Source organism: Nilaparvata lugens, chromosome 12 (assembly GCF_014356525.2).
Source record: "Nilaparvata lugens isolate BPH chromosome 12, ASM1435652v1, whole genome shotgun sequence".
In the NCBI taxonomy this organism is placed as follows: Eukaryota; Metazoa; Arthropoda; class Insecta; order Hemiptera; family Delphacidae; genus Nilaparvata; species Nilaparvata lugens.
In genome coordinates this window covers 16,088,527-16,108,369 of record NC_052515.1, presented here as the reverse complement: position 1 = coordinate 16,108,369, position 19,843 = coordinate 16,088,527, and the positions used below count along the sequence as shown (strand labels likewise).

The 19,843-nt window shown below is 31.6% G+C and overlaps 2 protein-coding genes across 6 annotated transcripts in view; one reads left to right on the top strand and one right to left on the bottom strand.

Annotated features, from left to right (window-relative positions):
• Positions 1-19,843, top strand: part of LOC111056942 — a 117,639-nt gene that overhangs the window by 30,643 nt on the left and 67,153 nt on the right. The gene's annotated exons all lie outside the window — the stretch shown is intronic.
• Positions 3,149-18,026, bottom strand: LOC111056440. Of its 5 annotated transcripts, none has more exons than XM_039438964.1 (5): positions 17,705-17,945; positions 16,889-16,945; positions 15,513-15,620; positions 13,605-13,733; positions 3,149-3,439 (listed from the first exon to the last, which is right to left on the bottom strand). In XM_039438964.1, the coding sequence occupies exons 1-5, from the start codon at positions 17,738-17,740 to the stop codon at positions 3,365-3,367; spliced, it is 405 nt and encodes a 134-aa protein (XP_039294898.1). In that variant the 5' UTR covers positions 17,741-17,945; the 3' UTR covers positions 3,149-3,364. The 5 variants fall into 5 exon arrangements, with proteins under 5 accessions (XP_039294898.1, XP_039294902.1, XP_039294899.1 ...); XM_039438968.1 differs by having other exon boundaries at positions 3,153-3,439; positions 15,513-15,638; positions 17,705-18,026; XM_039438967.1 differs by having other exon boundaries at positions 3,168-3,439; positions 13,724-13,733; positions 17,705-17,943.

Here is a 19,843-nt window from a genome sequence, read left to right as displayed (position 1 = left end):
TTATTCTTTATCTTCTATGGAAGTGCATATTCTGGATATAGGAAATATTGGATTTTTTATTAAGAAAATCTGATGAAATTCTTCTTTCCATACGTTTAAGGCTGTGCAAAGGCTAAAAATAAACTTTTTACTCGTGATATTTTTCAAAGTTTTTTGATTTGTAAATCATCAAGCTATCAAAATGAAAAAGTTTTCTCAGGAAAACATTTTTTTTCTGATCATTACTTTTTGAGATAAGAGCGCCTAAGATTTAATTTTTTTGGACAGAACATTTCAAATTCGGTAAGAGAAAAATCAAAAGATTTGGAGGATAGATTCTTCATGGTATTGTTGATCTAGTAAAACAAAAATTTTCTGAAAATATTGGTTTTTGGAAAAGTTATTCAATTTATCAAAAATAACTCAACTAAAAGTTATTTTTGGTAAATTGTATAACTTTTCCAAAAATTGATATTTTCAAAAAATTTTGGTTTTACTAGATCAACAATACCATGAAGAATTCATCCTTTAAATCTCATGGATTTATATCGTACCGATTTTGAAATGTTCTTTCCCAAAAATTCAAACTGCAGTCGCTCATATCTCAAAAAGTAATGATCGAAAAAAATGTATTCCTGTGAAAACCTTTTCATTTTGATAGCTTGATGATATACAAATCGAAAAACTTAGAAAAATATCACGAGTGGAAAGTTTATTTTTAGCCTTTGTACAGCCTTAAAATGAAACACACACACACACACACACACACAAGCGCGCGAGGATGAGGATAACAATTCACATATTATTTATGTTCTTTATTCAATTTTTTTTCAATGGACTCACACAAATATAATGTATTTTATATCATGATAATAGTATATAATAATCGAAAACAACAATCCTGAAACCAACTAATGATAACAATATTGAATGCCTTGACAAATATTGAATGGATACGATAATACAAAAAATATGAATCTGAGTTTGATAATTATCATGATAAATTAATATGGACTTATACTTTATAGGCACACAGAGAATCGATGTGCTCATAAGTCTTTGGTTCCAATGTATGGCTCACCCTTTTGATCTGCAATCAAGATTCATTCATTAATACATTAATCATTCAATATTATTCATTCTCAACTATGACAGATTTATGATTTTTATACAATCAGTGATGTCAATCCTCATCTTCAATCCTGGGATTTCGGGATTGTCGAATTCAAACCCGGGATCTAAGAAAGAATATATTTTCGATGGACGAAATATTGTTTTGTACGGAATAGTTTAATCATAAAAATCTTGTAAGTCCATTCTTGTAGGATATTTTATCATTGACCGAAAAAATTGAGGTCTAAGATTCAGGAAGACAGTTTTACATTTCTCTTTATTAATGTTTATGTTCCGCATTTACGGCGAAACGCAGCAATAGATTTTCATGAAATTTGACAGGTATGTTCCTTTTTGAATTTCGCGTCGACGTATACATAAGGTTTTTTAAAATTTTGCATTTTAAGGATAATACAAAAGGAAAAGGAGTCTCCTTCGAACGCCAATATTACCGTAAAAATCATACTATGGAATTATTCATCATAAATCAGCTGTCGAGTGGATTATTAATTGCATGCCTCATTGAATGAAATGACGCATGCAATTAATATCTCAATATAACTTGGTAAAAAATCAGCTGTCGAGTGGAATATTAATTGCATGCCTCATTGAATGCAATTTTTATGTACTATTAAATCCTAATATCGGGGGACCAAGCTTTGCTTTGGAGTGTAAAAGCATAGAAAATTTGTAACGAAAGATTGAATCTATAGTTTATATTTATTCATTCATTTTCTCAGTCGTACAATTATTTTTTCGCCCCACTTCGATGTAATGAGCTGGTTTTCGTGTGTCATATGGAGGCCGAAAATGATTGTTTTCTGACCAGGCCGGTGAAAGTTTTACGGCCCTAGGGCTGTAAAATAACCTTGAAGTCAGCTGATTCTGATTTGATGTGAACTTGTTTACAAAATGGTTTATGAAACGGAATCAGTTTATGCTTCTAGAATTGAATAAGTATTCTGCAATAAGATACTATCTATTTATTTGGATGAATAAAATACAGATAAGATAATATATATTATGAACTATTCAAACTCGATTTTCAGAGTAGGATAGAACTTCTAACCTAACACACACACACACACACACACACACACACACACACACACACACACACACACACACACACACACACACACACACACACACACACACACACACACACACACACACACACACACACACACACACACACACACACACACACACACACACACACACACACACACACACACACACACACACACACACACACACACACACACACACACACACACACACACACACACACACACACACACACACACACACACACACACACACACACACACACACACACACACACACACACACACACACACACACACACACACACACACACACACACACACACACACACACACACACACACACACACACACACACACACACACACACACACACACACACACACACACACACACACACACACACACACACACACACACACACACACACACACACACACACACACACACACACACACACACACACACACACACACACACACACACACACACACACACACACACACACACACACACACACACACACACACACACACACACACACACACACACACACACACACACACACACACACACACACACACACACACACACACACACACACACACACACACACACACACACACACACACACACACACACACACACACACACACACACACACACACACACACACACACACACACACACACACACACACACACACACACACACACACACACACACACACACACACACACACACACACACACACACACACACACACACACACACACACACACACACACACACACACACACACACACACACACACACACACACACACACACACACACACACACACACACACACACACACACACACACACACACACACACACACACACACACACACACACACACACACACACACACACACACACACACACACACACACACACACACACACACACAAACAAGCGCGCGAGGATGAGGATAACAATTCACATATTATTTATGATCTTTATTCAATTTTTTTTCAATGGACTCACACAAATATAATGTATTTTATATCATGATAATAGTATATAATAATCGAAAACAACAATCCTGAAACCAACTAATGATAACAATATTGAATGCCTTGACAAATATTGAATGTATACGATAATACAAAAAATATGAATCTGAGTTTGATAATTATCATGATAAATTAATATGGACTTATACTTTATAGGCACACAGAGAATCGATGTGCTCATAAGTCTTTGGTTCCAATGTATGGCTCACCCTTTTGATCTGCAATCAAGATTCATTCATTAATACATTAATCATTCAATATTATTCATTTTCAACTATGACAGATTTATGATTTTTATGCAATCAGTGATGTCAATCCTGGGATTTCGGGATTGTCGAATTCAAACCCGGGATCTAAGAAAGAATATATTTTCGATGGACGAAATATTGTTTTGTACGGAATAGTTTAATCATAAAAATCTTGTAAGTCCATTCTTGTAGGATATTTTATCATTGACCGAAAAAAGTGAGGTCTAAGATTCAGGAAGACAGTTTTACATTTCCCTTTATTAATGTTTATGTTCCGCATTTACGGCGAAACGCAGCAATAGATTTTCATGAAATTTGACAGGTATGTTCCTTTTTGAATTTCGCGTCGACGTATACAGAAGGTTTTTTGAAATTTTGCATTTTAAGGATAATACAAAAGGAAAAGGAGTCTCCTTCGAACGCCAATATTACCGTAAAAATCATACTATGGAATTATTCATCATAAATCAGCTGTCGAGTGGAATATTAATTGCATGCCTCATTGAATGAAATGACGCATGCAATTAATATCTCAATATAACTTGGTAAAAAATCAGCTGTCGAGTGGATTATTAATTGCATGCCTCATTGAATGAAATGACGCATGCAATTAATATCTCAATATAACTTGGTAAAAAATCAGCTGTCGAGTGGAATATTAATTGCATGCCTCATTGAATGAAATGACGCATGCAATTAATAATCAGTTTATGCTTCTAGAATTGAATAAGTATTCTGCAATAAGATACTATCTATTTATTTGGATGAATAAAATACAGATAAGATAATATATATTATGAACTATTCAAACTCGATTTTCAGAGTAGGATAGAACTTCTAACCTAAACTTCCAAAGTCAACGACAACAAGCATTGTTGACGTTGATATTCAGATTGGCCAAATTTCAAGTGTGCCAAAACAGCTAATCAAAAAACTTTTCATTATTTTTGTTTATTATTCAAGAATCAAAACATTTATAATAATATCATCTTATTGTCATTTGGAAGAATAAAAAGTATAAACTCAACCTCTTACATAATTGAACACAATCTTTTAGGTTATTTAGACAAATCAGAATAAAACATAAAAATACTTGGACAATTTCCTGATATTCAGATTACCTCAGATTTGCTAGAGCTATGACCTCCCTGTTTTGCTTTCGGAAGTTTCTAATAAACAATTATTCTCATATTTATATTGTTTATTTTTCTGTGTGGCGAAAAATAACGTTCTCACCATGGACAAAAATGTTTTTCCGGCTCTCAATCTTTTCCAGTCATCGGCCTACGGCCTCGTACTTGAAAACCGATTTCGAGCCAGAAAAGTATCATTTTCGGCCCTGGGTGTGAAATATACTATTACAGTTATATGAGGTTGAGGAGGCACAACAGGCTTATGCTCAAAACTGTCCCTTGGGCTGATTGGATTGGCGTATCGACAGCCAGACCTGATAACTGTGCTCACACTTGCCGATTCCGGGACGACACGTCACAGTATGACAGGACAGAAAGCTTTCTGAAAAGCCAATTGAGTTGACGAATCGGGAATCAACCAATCGGAGAGCTTCTTGTTCTTTTATGCCGTGCCGTGTCTCAAAAGTCTCATTTTTGGCCCTAGGTGCGAAGTATACTATTTCGCCCCACTTGGATTTAATGAGCTGGTTTTTGTGCGTCATATGGAGGCCGAAAGTGATTGTATTCTGACCAGGCCAGTAAAATTTTTACCGCCCTAGGGTTGTAATAGTATATTTCGCACCTAGGGTCGAAAATGTATGTTTTCCGGCTCGAGATCGCGGTTTTCAAGTTCGAGACGAAGTCGAGAACTTGAAGCGTTCGAGAGCCGGAAAAACATTTTTGCCCGTGTTGCAAACGCTATTTTTCGCCACCCTAAAAAAAAACTTCACAATATATAAGAAATTGGAAAATAAATAAAATTCAAACAGCGTATTTTGATAGTTTGAATCTTGGTTATGACAACTTTCACTGTCAATTAATTTCAATATTACTAATTAATTATTTACAATAGTGACAATATTTTTATACTATTAATATTTTGAATAATTGTTTGAATTTTTATAGCTCGCGCTTTGCGCCTGGTGCAATATCTCATGGATAGATGGATGAATAGAATTTCCATTACTATTTTGAAATAATGTGATTAAAAAATTAATATAATTGCATATTTCACAGTTTTGTCTCAAAATATATCTAAAAAATTGATTGAAATTCAAATTACGGTAACTAATATAAAAAATAGCTAATAAAAGACGAAATTCATCGACAAAAAAAATGTCATTGACCAATATCTCATGGATAGATGGATGAATAGAATTTTCATTACTATTTTGAAATAATGTGATCAAAAAATTAATATAATTGCATATTTCACAGTTTTGTCTCAAAATATATCTAAGAAATTGATTGAAATTCAAATTATGGTAACTAATATAAAAAATAGCTATTAAAAGTCGAAATTCATTGACAAAAAAAATGTCATTGACCGAGGTTCAAACCTAGATCATGTTTTTAATTCACTGAGCTTTGAGTTCTGATGTATTACGCCTTTACACTCTCGGCCATTGCGTATTGTTTATCGTAGAGGCCTGTAAGTCAAACTTGAAGCCGGTTTGCCGGCATTTTCACAACAAAATATTGCTCTGAAAATAGTTAAATCAGAGAGAAAACATTCGAAGATTCAATCTTGTGTGGGCCTAATGTTTTCTCTATATGGTTTGATATTGAAGAAAAATTATCTTAAAGTTTTAATAATGAATTACGGAAAAATTACTAGGAATTTTTCAGTCAAGGCTGAGTTTCACCAGTAGGCTTACCTTAAACTTTAGATCTCTGCTGTATTTTCCTATTATTATTGGTGATTGTCATTGTATTGCATTAAGAAGTGGAATTCGATAATAAAAAAGAAACAATTATTACTCTACCTCACTTTTTAATATTGATACAGTTATTGTACTTCGATTTCAAATTCGATTCTTCACTTTTAAATACTTGCGATATGTACCTTTCTGACAATGAAAAATGCAGCCAACATTATATTGTTGAGGCTATGGAGATATCATCGTATTCTATTGTTTGATATCAAAAAACAATAATAAATATTAAATTATGAAACAGTAATTTAGAAAATATCCACGATACATAATTATATAGATTATTACAGTCGTTATGAGATTATCTCTATGATTTTTGTGAGATCGGACACGATCAGCTGTTATTCAAGGTCATTTTACAGCCCTAGGGCCGTGAAGTTTTACCGGCCTGGTCGGAAAACAATCACTTTCGGCCTCCATATGACGCACATAAACCAGCACATTACATCCAAGTGTGGCGGAAAATAGCTTTGAAGTCAGCTGATTCTGATTGATGATTTTACAAAATAGTTGATGAAACGGAATCAGTTTATGCTTCTAGAATTGAATAAAGTATTCTGAAATAATATACTATCATTTTATTTGGATGAATGAAATACAGATAAGATATATATTATAACTATTCAAATTCGATTTTCAGAGTAGGATAGAACTTCTAACCTAAACTTCCAAACTCGACAACAAGCATTGTTGACGTTGACATTCAGATTGGCCAAATTTCAAGTGTGCTAAAACAGCTGATCAAAAAACTTTTCATTATTCGTGTTTATTATTGAATAATAATTAAAACATTTATAATAATATCATCTCATTGTCATGTAAAAGAATAAAAAAGTATAAACTCAACCTCTTACATAATTGAACATAATCTTTTAGGTTATTCAGACAAATCAGAATAAAAAATAAAAATAGTTGGACAATTTCCTGATATTCAGATTAACTCAGATTTGCTTGAGCTATGACGTTCCACTTTTGCTTTTGGAAGTGCTTAATAAACAATATTATTCTCATATATATATATATAGTTTATTTTTCTGTGTGGTGAAAAATAGCGTTTGCACCATTGGCAAAAATATTTTTCCGGCTCTCAATCTCTTCTAGTCCTTGGCCTACGGCCTCGGACTTGAAGAACGATTTCGAGCCGGAAAAGTATCTTTTTCGGCCCTAGGTGCGAAATATACTCTTCTTCTTCTTCCTTGCCCTCTTCCCATTATTTGGGGTCGGCTCTACTAACATGCAGTCGCAGGTGCGAAATATACTATTACTCCAAATCATATAGAATATATCAACTCTTCTATAGTGATTCCTATAGTTGGAAAACGTTTCCAATTATAGAAATGAGAGAATGAAGATGATCATAATAGTTGTGACTACTAGTATTTCTGTGAACAGTAGACCCCGCGCAGTTATAACGACGTCCCAAATCATAATCACATCCACACTGATACACTAACTATTTATTTGATCAGGTCATGCTTACACAAGATTTAATAATGCTTTCCGGAATTTAGCGCGAGAAAACCAGAAGACATCTAGGCGCCCAGACGAGCTGTTAAGGTGCGTACAGATATACGCGCCTTGAACATGAGCAATTCACTTTCAATCAGCTGAAGCCAAGCTTTTTATATCTATATCTTATACCGTCTCTGTAAAAATACAGATATAGTCAGCTGATTAGAAGTCAATCGCTCATGTTCGCGGTGCATATATCTGTACGCACCTTTATAAGTTCTTTGCATCCTATTAATAGTGCATGAAAGTTGCATTCAATGAGGCATACAGTGAGGCATGCAATTTATAGTCTACACAGCTGTTAATTTCTTACCAAGTTACATGCGTCATGGCATGCAATTAGTCTGATTTTTAATCTAATATTGACATATGAAGGAGGCTCCTTTGTCATTGTATTGCATTAAGAAGTGGAATTCGATAATAAAAAGAAACAATTATTACTCTACCTCACTTTTTAATATTGATACAGTTATTGTACTTCGATTTCAAATTCGATTCTTCACTTTTAAATACTTGCGATATGTACCTTTCTGACAATGAAAAATGCAGCCAACATTATATTGTTGAGGCTATGGAGATATCATCGTATTCTATTGTTTGATATCAAAAAACAATAATAAATATTAAATTATGAAACAGTAATTTAGAAAATATCCACGATACATAATTATATAGATTATTACAGTCGTTATGAGATTATCTCTATGATTTTTGTGAGATCGGACATGATCAGCTGTTATTCAAGGTCATTTTACAGCCCTAGGGCCGTGAAGTTTTACCGGCCTGGTCGGAAAACAATCACTTTCGGCCTCCATATGACGCACATAAACCAGCACATTACATCCAAGTGTGGCGGAAAATAGCTTTGAAGTCAGCTGATTCTGATTTGATGATTTTACAAAATAGTTGATGAAACGGAATCAGTTTATGCTTCTAGAATTGAATAAAGTATTCTGAAATAATATACTATCATTTTATTTGGATGAATGAAATACAGATAAGATATATATTATAAACTATTCAAATTCGATTTTCAGAGTAGGATAGAACTTCTAACCTAAACTTCCGAACTCGACAACAAGCATTGTTGACGTTGACATTCAGATTGGCCAAATTTCAAGTGTGCTAAAACAGCTGATCAAAAAACTTTTCATTATTCGTGTTTATTATTCAATAATAATTAAAACATTTATAATAATATCATCTCATTGTCATGTAAAAGAATAAAAAAGTATAAACTCAACCTCTTACATAATTGAACATAATCTTTTAGGTTATTCAGACAAATCAGAATAAAAAATAAAAATAGTTGGACAATTTCCTGATATTCAGATTAACTCAGATTTGCTTGAGCTATGACGTTCCACTTTTGCTTTTGGAAGTGCTTAATAAACAATATTATTCTCATATATATATATATAGTTTATTTTTCTGTGTGGTGAAAAATAGCGTTTGCACCATTGGCAAAATATTTTTCCGGCTCTCAATCTCTTCTAGTCCTTGGCCTACGGCCTCGGACTTGAAGAACGATTTCGAGCCGGAAAAGTATCTTTTTCGGCCCTAGGTGCGAAATATACTCTTCTTCTTCTTCCTTGCCCTCTTCCCATTATTTGGGGTCGGCTCTACTAACATGCAGTCGCAGGTGCGAAATATACTATTACTCCAAATCATATAGAATATATCAACTCTTCTATAGTGATTCCTATAGTTGGAAAACGTTTCCAATTATAGAAATGAGAGAATGAAGATGATCATAATAGTTGTGACTACTAGTATTTCTGTGAACAGTAGACCCCGCGCAGTAATAACGACGTCCCAAATCATAATCACATCCACACTGATACACTAACTATTTATTTGATCAGGTCATGCTTACACAAGATTTAATAATGCTTTCCGGAATTTAGCGCGAGAAAACCAGAAGACATCTAGGCGCCCAGACGAGCTGTTAAGGTGCGTACAGATATACGCGCCTTGAACATGAGCAATTCACTTTCAATCAGCTGAAGCCAAGCTTTTTATATCTATATCTTATACCGTCTCTGTAAAAATACAGATATAGTCAGCTGATTAGAAGTCAATCGCTCATGTTCGCGGTGCATATATCTGTACGCACCTTTATAAGTTCTTTGCATCCTATTTAATAGTGCATGAAAGTTGCATTCAATGAGGCATACAGTGAGACATGCAATTTATAGTCTACACAGCTGTTAATTTCTTACCAAGTTACATGCGTCATGGCATGCAATTAGTCTGATTTTTAATCTAATATTGACATATGAAGGAGGCTCCTTTTTCCTTTTATATTATCCCTGAAATGCAAAATTTCAAAAAACCTTGTATATAGGTCGACGCGCAATTTAAAAAGGAACATACGGTACCTGTCAAATTTCATGAAAATATATTACCGCGTTTCGCCGTAAATGCGCAACATTTAAACATTTAAACATTTAAACATTTAAACATTAAACATTTAAACATTTAAACATTTAAACATTTAAACATTTAAACATTAAACATTTAAACATTTAAACATTTAAACATTTAAACATTTAACATTTAAACATTTAAACATTTAAACATTTAAACATTTAAACATTCAAACATTTAAACATTTAAACATTTAAACATTTAAACATTTAAACATTTAAACATTTAAACATTTAAACATTTAACATTTAAACATTTAAACATTTGAACATTTAAACATTTGAACATTTAAACATTTAAACATTTAAACATTTAAACATTTAAACATTTAAACATTTAAACATTTAAACATTTAAACATTTAAACATTTAAACATTAAGAGAAATACCAAACCATCGACTTTAATCTTAGACCCCACTTCGCTCGGTCAACAAACCGTTCGGAAAGCCAATTTGCTGACTCCAGCTGTTTAAAGTCTAGAACGTAGCTAGATCCCGAGCTCGGAAACCGGCCCTAGGCGGTTTTGACAGTTGTGTTTTGACAGAGAATGTAGAGCTGGCACCTTACATGTGGCACATAAGTACATACTGAGATCAATAAAACTAACAGTGGAAAAAACTGAAGAGGTAACAGTGATTGAGGCAGCAATCTTTTGTCTAGTTTTACTTGATGGAAGAGTGGAAACATTTTTTTTGCTGCTTCGTCAATTCATATTTATCAGTAGTTGAAAAAATTGAAAATATCATTCAGTAGATTATAAATTTTTTCGGTGCATAACATGTTTCTACCCATGAGAGCCACTTTTGGATAGATTGACTTAAAGCTGGACTTCTCATATACCGGACCTGCGCCACCAAAAAGGCCTCCAAAACCGCCATAGGTGGTGGCCGGCATTGATATTTTAAACGGGAACTAGACGCACTGAGATTTCGAATAACTGAGACGCTCTCTAACAGCTGATTAGTGATTTTTTCACAGAAGGAATTTCTATGACCACCACATATGGTGGTGGTATATAGGAGGTCCTACTTATAGGAATGGGATGCTAAGAATTTATACAGCTATATTTGAAAATAGTAACATAGTACTCATTGAAGATAAGGAGTTTTGAATGATTTCATTTTATAAACAATTTCATAATCTAATGAAATTCAGCGTGCTACAACAAAAAATGTCTCTAATAGTGTTCATAAACATAGACGACCATTTTTTACCATTTCTATTTTGAGCCTTGTTAGTATAGAAATTAGCAATCCGGCGATCGCTAGGTATCAGCCAGTATTAGGCCGGAAACCCTCGAATGCTTCGAGTTGACAGTATAACAGTTTCAAATTGAAAATGAAACATAGCTACTTATTTTTTTACAAAAGCTTACTATTATTATTATATAAATAGCATAAATTGAGCATATGGTTGAAAATAATTTTTAATCATATTGAAACAATACTAGAGACGTTATTTATTTATTATAGTTACCTCTTTGCCATCTTTGAAAAGAAAAAAAGAAGGGCAAACATCAAACTTTAAACATTTAAACATTAAACATTTAAACATTTAACATTTAAACATTTAAACATTTAAACATTAACATTTAAACATTTAACATTTAAACATTTAAACATTTAAACATTTAAACATTTAACATTTAAACATTTAAACATTAAACATTTAACATTTAAACATTTAAACATTTGAACATTTAAACATTTAAACATTAAACATTAAACATTTAAACATTTAAACGTTTAAACATTTAAACATTTAAACATTTAAACATTTAACATTTAAACATTAAACATTTAAACATTTAACATTTAAACATTTAAACATTTAAAATTTAAACATTTAACTTTAAACATTTAAACATTTAAACATTTAAACATTTAAAATTTAAACATTTAAACATTTAAACATTTAAACATTTAAACATTTAAACATTTAACATTTAAACATTTAAACATTTAAACATTTAAACATTTAAAATTTAAACATTTAAACATTTAAACATTTAAACATTTAAACATTTAACATTTAAACATTAAACATTTAAACATTTAAACATTTAACATTTAACATTTAACATTTAAACTTTAAACATTTAAACATTTAAACATTTAAACATTTAAACATTTAAACATTTAAACATTTAAACATTTAAACATTTGAACATTAAGAGTAATACCAAACCATCGACTTTAATCTTAGACCTCACTTCGCTCGGTCAACAAACCGGTTGGAAAGCCAATTTGCTGACTCCAGCTGTTTAAAGTCTAGAACGTAGCTAGATCCCGAGCTCGGAAACCGGCCCTAGGCGGTTTGGACAGGTGTGTTTTGACAGAGAATGTAGAGCTGGCACCTTACATGTGGCACATAAGTACATACTGAGATCAATAAAACTAACAGTGGAAAAAACTGAAGAGGTAACAGTGGTTGAGGCAGCAATCTTTTGTCTAGTTTTACTTGATGGAAGAGTGGAAACACTATTTTTTGCTGCTTCGTCAATTCAAAATTATCAGTAGTTGAAAAAATTGAAAATATTATTCAGTAGAGTACTTTTATAAATTTTTTTGGTGCTTAACATATTTCAACTCATGAGAGCCACTTTTGAATAGATTGACTTAAAACTGGACTTCCCATATACCAGACCTGCGCCACCAAAAAGACCTCCAAAACCGCCATAGGTGGTGGCCGGCATTGATATTTTAAACGGGAACTAGACGCACTGAGATTTCGACAAACTGAGACGCTCTCTAACAGCTGATTAGTGATTTTTTCACAGTAGGAATTTCTATGACCACCACATATGGAGGTGGTATATAGGAGGTCCTACTTATAGGAATGGGATGCTAAGAATTTTACAGCTGTATAGAATGCACTATCACAATATACAGCTATATTTGAAAATAGTAACACTGTACTCATTGAAGATAAGGAGTTTTGAATGATTTCATTTTATAAACAATTTCATAATCTAATAAAATTCAGCGTGCTACAACAAAAAATGTCTCCAATAGTGTTCATAAACATAGACGACCATTATTCACCATTTCTATTTTGAGCCTTGTTAGTATAGAAATTAGCAATCCGGCGATCGCTAGGTATCAGTTAGTATTAGGCCGGAAACCCTCGAATGCTTCGAGTTGACAGTATAACAGTTTCAAATTGAAAATGAAACATAGCTACTTATTTTTTTACAAAAGCTTACTATTATTATTATATAAATAGCATAAATTGAGCATATGGTTGAAAATAATTTTTAATCATATTGAAACAATACTAGAGACGTTATTTATTTATTATAGTTACCTCTTTGCCATCTTTGAAAAGAAAAAAAGAAGGGCAAACATCAAAGTTCAAAGGTTTGAATGTTTCTGGTATAGGTGCATTTCCAAAGTCATTCTGATAACAAGGTTTGTTATGCTTACCACATTGCTCCTGTGAACAGTAACATTTCTAAATATAGAACAGCCAAATTGAGAAAACGAATAATAATACATAATTGAACCATGTTGGCGAAAAAGTTTCACTTATGCCAATAGTGCCACATATATTACATATATTTATGTATGTATAGTTGAGTATATTTTAATATTTATAGCATAAGTATTCATGCCCGATTTCAGATCAATACAACATTTCGTTGTTTGAGAGAGAAATTCCTAAGTGAAAAAACAAAATGGCAGCTATAAGGATAACCGCTGAGTTTTTGACATTCCAAATACGACATTTCTAGTCTCCAATCATCCAGGAACAATACCCTAAAAAGTTCGGCACTACTTCTGAAACAACTCTGTATATTATATATTTTATTTATTTATTTATTTATTTAAATGAATAAATGATAAAGAATAAATGAATAAATGAATAAATGAATAAATGAATAAATGAATAAATGAAAAATGAATAAATGAATAAATGAATAAATGAATAAATGAATAAATGAATAAAGAATAAATGAATAAATGAATAAATGAATAAATGAATAAATGAATAAAGAATAAATGAATAAATGAATAAATGAATAAATGAATAAATGAATAAATGATAAATGAATAAATGAATAAATGAATAATAAATGAATAATGAATAAATGAATAAATGATAAATGATAAATGAATAAATGAATAAATGAATAAATGAATAAATGAATAAATGAATAAATGAATAAATGAATAAATGAATAAATGAATAAATGAATAAATGAATAAATGAATAAATGAATAAATGAATAAATGAATAAATGAATAAATAAATGAATAAATGAATAAATGAATAATGAATAAATGAATAAATGAATAAATGAATAAATGAATAAATGAATAAATGAATAAGAATAAATGAATAAATGAATAAATGAATAAATGAATAAATGAATAAATGAATAAATGAATAAATGAATAAATGAATAAATGAAAAATGAATAAATGAAAAATGAATAAATGAATAAATGAATAAATGAATAAATGAATAATGAATAATGATAAATGAATAAATGAATAAATGAATAAATGAATAAAGAATAAATGAATAAATGAATAAATGAATAAATGAATAAATGAATAAATGAATAAATGAATAAATGAAAAATGAATAAATGAATAAATGAATAAATGAATAAATGAATAAATGAATAAATGATAAATGAATAAATGAATAAATGAATAAAGAATAAATGAATAAATGAATAAATGAATAAATGAATAAATGAATAAATGAATAAATGAATAAATGAATAAATGAATAATGAATAAATGAATAAATGAATAAATGAATAAATGAATAATGAATAAATGAATAAATGAATAAATGAATAAATGAATAAATGAATAAATGAATAAATGAATAAATGAATAAATGAATAAATGAATAAATGAATAAATGAATAAATGAATAAATGAATAAATGAATAAATGAATAAATGAATAAATGAATAAATGAATAAATGAATAATGAATAAATGAATAATGAATAAATGATAAATGAATAAATGAATAAATGAATAAATGAATAAATGAATAGATGAATAGATGAATAGATGAATAAATGAATAAATAAATGAAGAGATGAATAGATGAATAGATGAATAAATGAATAAATGAATAAATGGATAGATGAATAGATGAATGAATGAATAGATGAATAGATGAATAAATGAATAAATGAATAAATGAATAGATGAATAGATGAATAGATGAATAAATGAATTGTAATGACCTCCATCTCCTTTGTATTATCTCTCTGCATCTCATCATTTTGTTCAGCAACACACTTGATCACCAAAACTGCCGCTTTGCCTCCTTGAGTCTTCGCTTTGAATGCTTCCTAGCAAATGAATTAGTTCTGAAAACATATTCTTCTCAATCAATTGGTAGTAATAGAGCTATCAGTAGAGTGTTGAATTGAAAAAAATAGATACCGGTATGTTAAATCAGTGTTTCAAAGATGAATTTAATGTTTTCATGATCGTTGATTGTCAATAGATGGTCCTGGAAATGTGCGATGTACGATGAATCACTCAGAATTCCATATTCGTTCCATCTTCCATTATTTTAGGATGAATATAAGCTATTCTATATTCAAAAAAAATTAATTAAGTCTGTCATTTTCAGTAATATCAATGAATGCAATATGAACAACTCTCTTTCATGAGATGAATAATTTTTTCCATCATTTTCGAGTTTCTCAATCATAGGGGAGTGATAATAATTATCAGTGGAGTGTTATAATTATTATTCGTATTGAATGAAAAAGACTAAGAAATTGTCAAAAAACCACTGATTTATTGATAATTAGAAAGACCGGTTTCGGTTATTACACCATAGTCAATCTGATTGTCCATTGTCAATCTCTTTGACAATGGACAATCATTGTCAAAGAGATTGACAATGGTGTAATAACCGAAACCGGTCTTTCTAATTATCAATAAATCAGTGGTTTTTTGACAATTTCTTAGTCTTTTTCATTCAATATGAATAATTACCACAATATCAACTTCTCAACTACACAAAAAAAAAAAATATTATTTGTATAGGTCTTTCAAGGAACGATTATCTACAGCTGGTACCAATCAACTACACTAAACTTCAACTCCAAACTACCGTTCTAATACCAGTACACAATTTATCACAGGGTGACGTGTATATTATACAGCTGGTAACTTTAGATGCTAAATCATAGGTAGCCGCTTGGCCGAACATTTCGAGAACATAGGTCTGTAAAATGGATTATTAAATAATATTATTATTAGCCCCCCCTATTGAAATTTCTGGTCAGAAACCATCCCCAATATTCACACAACATATTCCCAAAGTTTCATGCCGTTCTGTCAAGTAGTTTTCGAGTCTATAGGGAACAAATAAAACGAACAAACTTACAAACAAAATAACACACACATTCATTTTTATATTTATAGATACTACTGTCTCACTTCATCTTCATTGTAATCGTTGAGTGAATTAATTGAATGTGAATGTGACCTGAGAGAAATAATTGGTTTGATTGGATTGAAAAATGTTACTGAGAAAATCGAAATGATTGAATTGATATTATCGAAATAATTGTGAACAATAAGCTGACAAGGTTACACTTACAAGGCTATCGATGTTCTCACAGCCACAATTCACTCCCAACCACTCATATTGCATAACCTGGAAAAAATTGATTACATTCAAAAATGTGTTCAAAACATATAGATAATAAATAGAATAGATAATTATCAAAATAGATAATAAATCAAATTGATAATCAGATGGACATCCAAACAGCTCTCTCATTTTATTGAATTCTTTTATTCTCTACAAATTTCATCCCATCAGAGAAAAAAGTACAAAGCATGAGGAGTAAGTTTTCAGAAGCAAATGAACTTGAAACTGTGAACACGAAGGGCCGGCTTCCGAGCTCGGGATTTAGACTTTGATCCGCTCGAGTCAGAAAATTGGCTTTCTGAAACGGGGCGTAGTCACAGTCCACGTTCAAATTAGATTTTAAAAAACTAGAGAATTGAACACAAAATAGAATAAAGAGAAGATAGTGTTAAGTTACAGCTATTTTATATTATTTAGGAATGTTTCATTTCGTCAAGGAAAAACGTTTCCAATTATAGAAATGAGAAAATGAAGATTGTTATAAAAACTGCGACTAAGTCCCGTTTCGGGAAGACAATTTTCTGAATACAACTGTTTGAAGTCTAGAATTTATTATTAGCTGAATGCCGAGCTTGGAAACCGGCCCTTAGCATCCACTTGATTGTGCTTAAAAAGTTCAGAAGTTTCGACCTGTCAGGAATAAGTTCCGTACATTTCAAAAATATTTTAAATTCCAAATTATCTGTGAAATATTCCAAGATTCAAATTATTTTTAAGCAACATTTATTATATTATTGGAATAAAAAATAAATCAATATATACCAAGACCACCGAAAGAAAGATCAGGTTGAGTTTCATTGCAGCTTCTACAAAACTGTTTTTCAAAAAATTAAAATGGGAAAATAAAATAAATTTGAATTGAATTGAAACTTGAATAAACTATGGGAAATCCAACTGAATTTTCGTATATGAGAGCTCAATTCGGTACTTGGAAAATTTATTTAGCAAGAAACTAACACACGGGTTGATTATGCAGCTCAAATCTCTGAATCTATAGAGGAAAATCGCTTAGAGTTACCCTGATTCTTATATGATTTTCCAACTATCGTATAATAGACTTTTGATTAATAAAATCGAGAAAATCAATAGCTACATCGTTAAACTCGATTCAACAATTATTTTGATTTGGGGCTTCAGCTGTTCAAATACCAAAGTTAATTGAAACGTTTCTAGTTGTGAGATACGTGTAGTGTAGGTACGTGACTATGGCTGAGGGGGTAGCTCCCTGAAAAAGGTGGAATAGTTTTCTTCATATCCATTTGTAGAATTCATTTAACAAAAAAAAATTATCATATTTACGATACAATTGACACTGATGTAATAACATTGGTAGATAAAATAATAAGGCAATCATTGTGCTGAAACATTAGGTGATGAAACACTCCAAAATAAGGATTAGTTTTGAACTTTTAATAATGGGGGACGGTCTATTCAATAGTGAGGTCCACGTTATAATGGCAGTGTTTGATTAGCAATGGTATTGCTATCCTTGTTTATCTTTCATCAAAGCGGAAAGCGCGCTCTCTCTCTCTAGCTTGCTCTGTTGCCAGACCGGCTTTCAAAAATGTAGAATTAATAATTAATTAACAAAATATTTCATCTTAATTATGGAAATTCATTATTAAATTTTTTGAAAAGTATAATTTCTTGCTTAGTAAAATATAATTGACTATTTTAAAGGAGAATTAACAGTTAATCTGTCATCATCAATAAACCTGTATCAGCTTCCCTCCATAAAAAGAGTTAACAATACAGAGGATCGGCAACGTTGTTCTCTTATCTCTCTTCACTGCGATTTTAACGTGGACATCACTATAGTAAAGGAATACATAAGCTGATCCAAATTTTCAACATTATTATACACTAGCCGTCAGGATCGCTTCACTCGCCATATCCGTCTAGTCACCTATCCTTCACCCCCGACTGGATCATCCAAAAATGAGATCAGCGGGCTCGCTTCGCTTGCCTGCATGTAGCCCTCAGCGGAACCTCTATACCGAATTCTGGATCCCCGACTGGATTGTCCAAAAATGAGATCAGCGGGCTCGCTTCGCTCGCCTGCATGTAGACCTCAGCTGAACCTCTGTATCGAATTTGAACGTATTATGTCAATTTGATATCGAAAAACACCTGTTACTATATCGGCGTATCTTTGGCGAACAAAACTCTTCCACCTCAGCTAAACCTGTGTACTGAATTTTTTAAAATATATTTTCATCAAATATTGAAAAAGGTGAGGAAACGCAGAAAAGCTGAGAAAACGCTAATTTTGGGCGTATCTTTGGCGTTATTTCAAATTCCTTCTAACACAACATTATTGTACCCCAGCTGAGCTTCTGTAGTAAATTTGAACATTTTCTGTTCATTTGTTCTCAATAAAGCTGAGAAAACGCTGGAGAAAGGCAGATTTTGGGCGTATCATTGGAAATTTTTCCAAATCCGTTCTTATTGCGTCTCTAAAGGGTCAACTGAACCACACCTACCAAATTTGAAATGCTATGTCATATTTTTATCATATGTTGACTAAACGTCTGGCTGAACGTATATGGCGAGCGAAGCGAGCCTGACGGCAAGTAATATAATATTCCCAGGAATAGCTCTGATTGAATTAGCAGTAACCAATCAATTTTCCGCGATAAATCAGGACCTCCTAAATAGGTATTTAGGAGGTACTGGATAAATTGGTATTTAGGAGGTCCTGGATAATTGCATTTCAATCTTCAACTTGGTGCCAACCTAACAAAGTCAACTCAACTTAATGCCAACCTGACAAAATTTTTAATTTAGTCACCAGAACAACTGTTTCGAAGAGGTACTCTCTCTCTAGATTATAATTCTATATTAACATATGGTATGGACATTTCAATTTATAATTTTAAGATATTGGAATAAGAAGAATAT

Coding starts and splice junctions, on each gene's coding strand:
- LOC111056440 (XM_039438964.1), bottom strand. CDS start 17,740: ATGAAACTCAACCTGATCTTTCTTTCGGTGGTCTTG. Junction 15,621..16,888: donor GTGAGAACATCGATAGCCTT/GTAAGTGTAACC, acceptor TTCATTTGCTAG/GAAGCATTCAAAGCGAAGAC. Junction 3,440..13,604: donor TTTTCAAAGATGGCAAAGAG/GTAACTATAATA, acceptor TCTTGATTGCAG/ATCAAAAGGGTGAGCCATAC.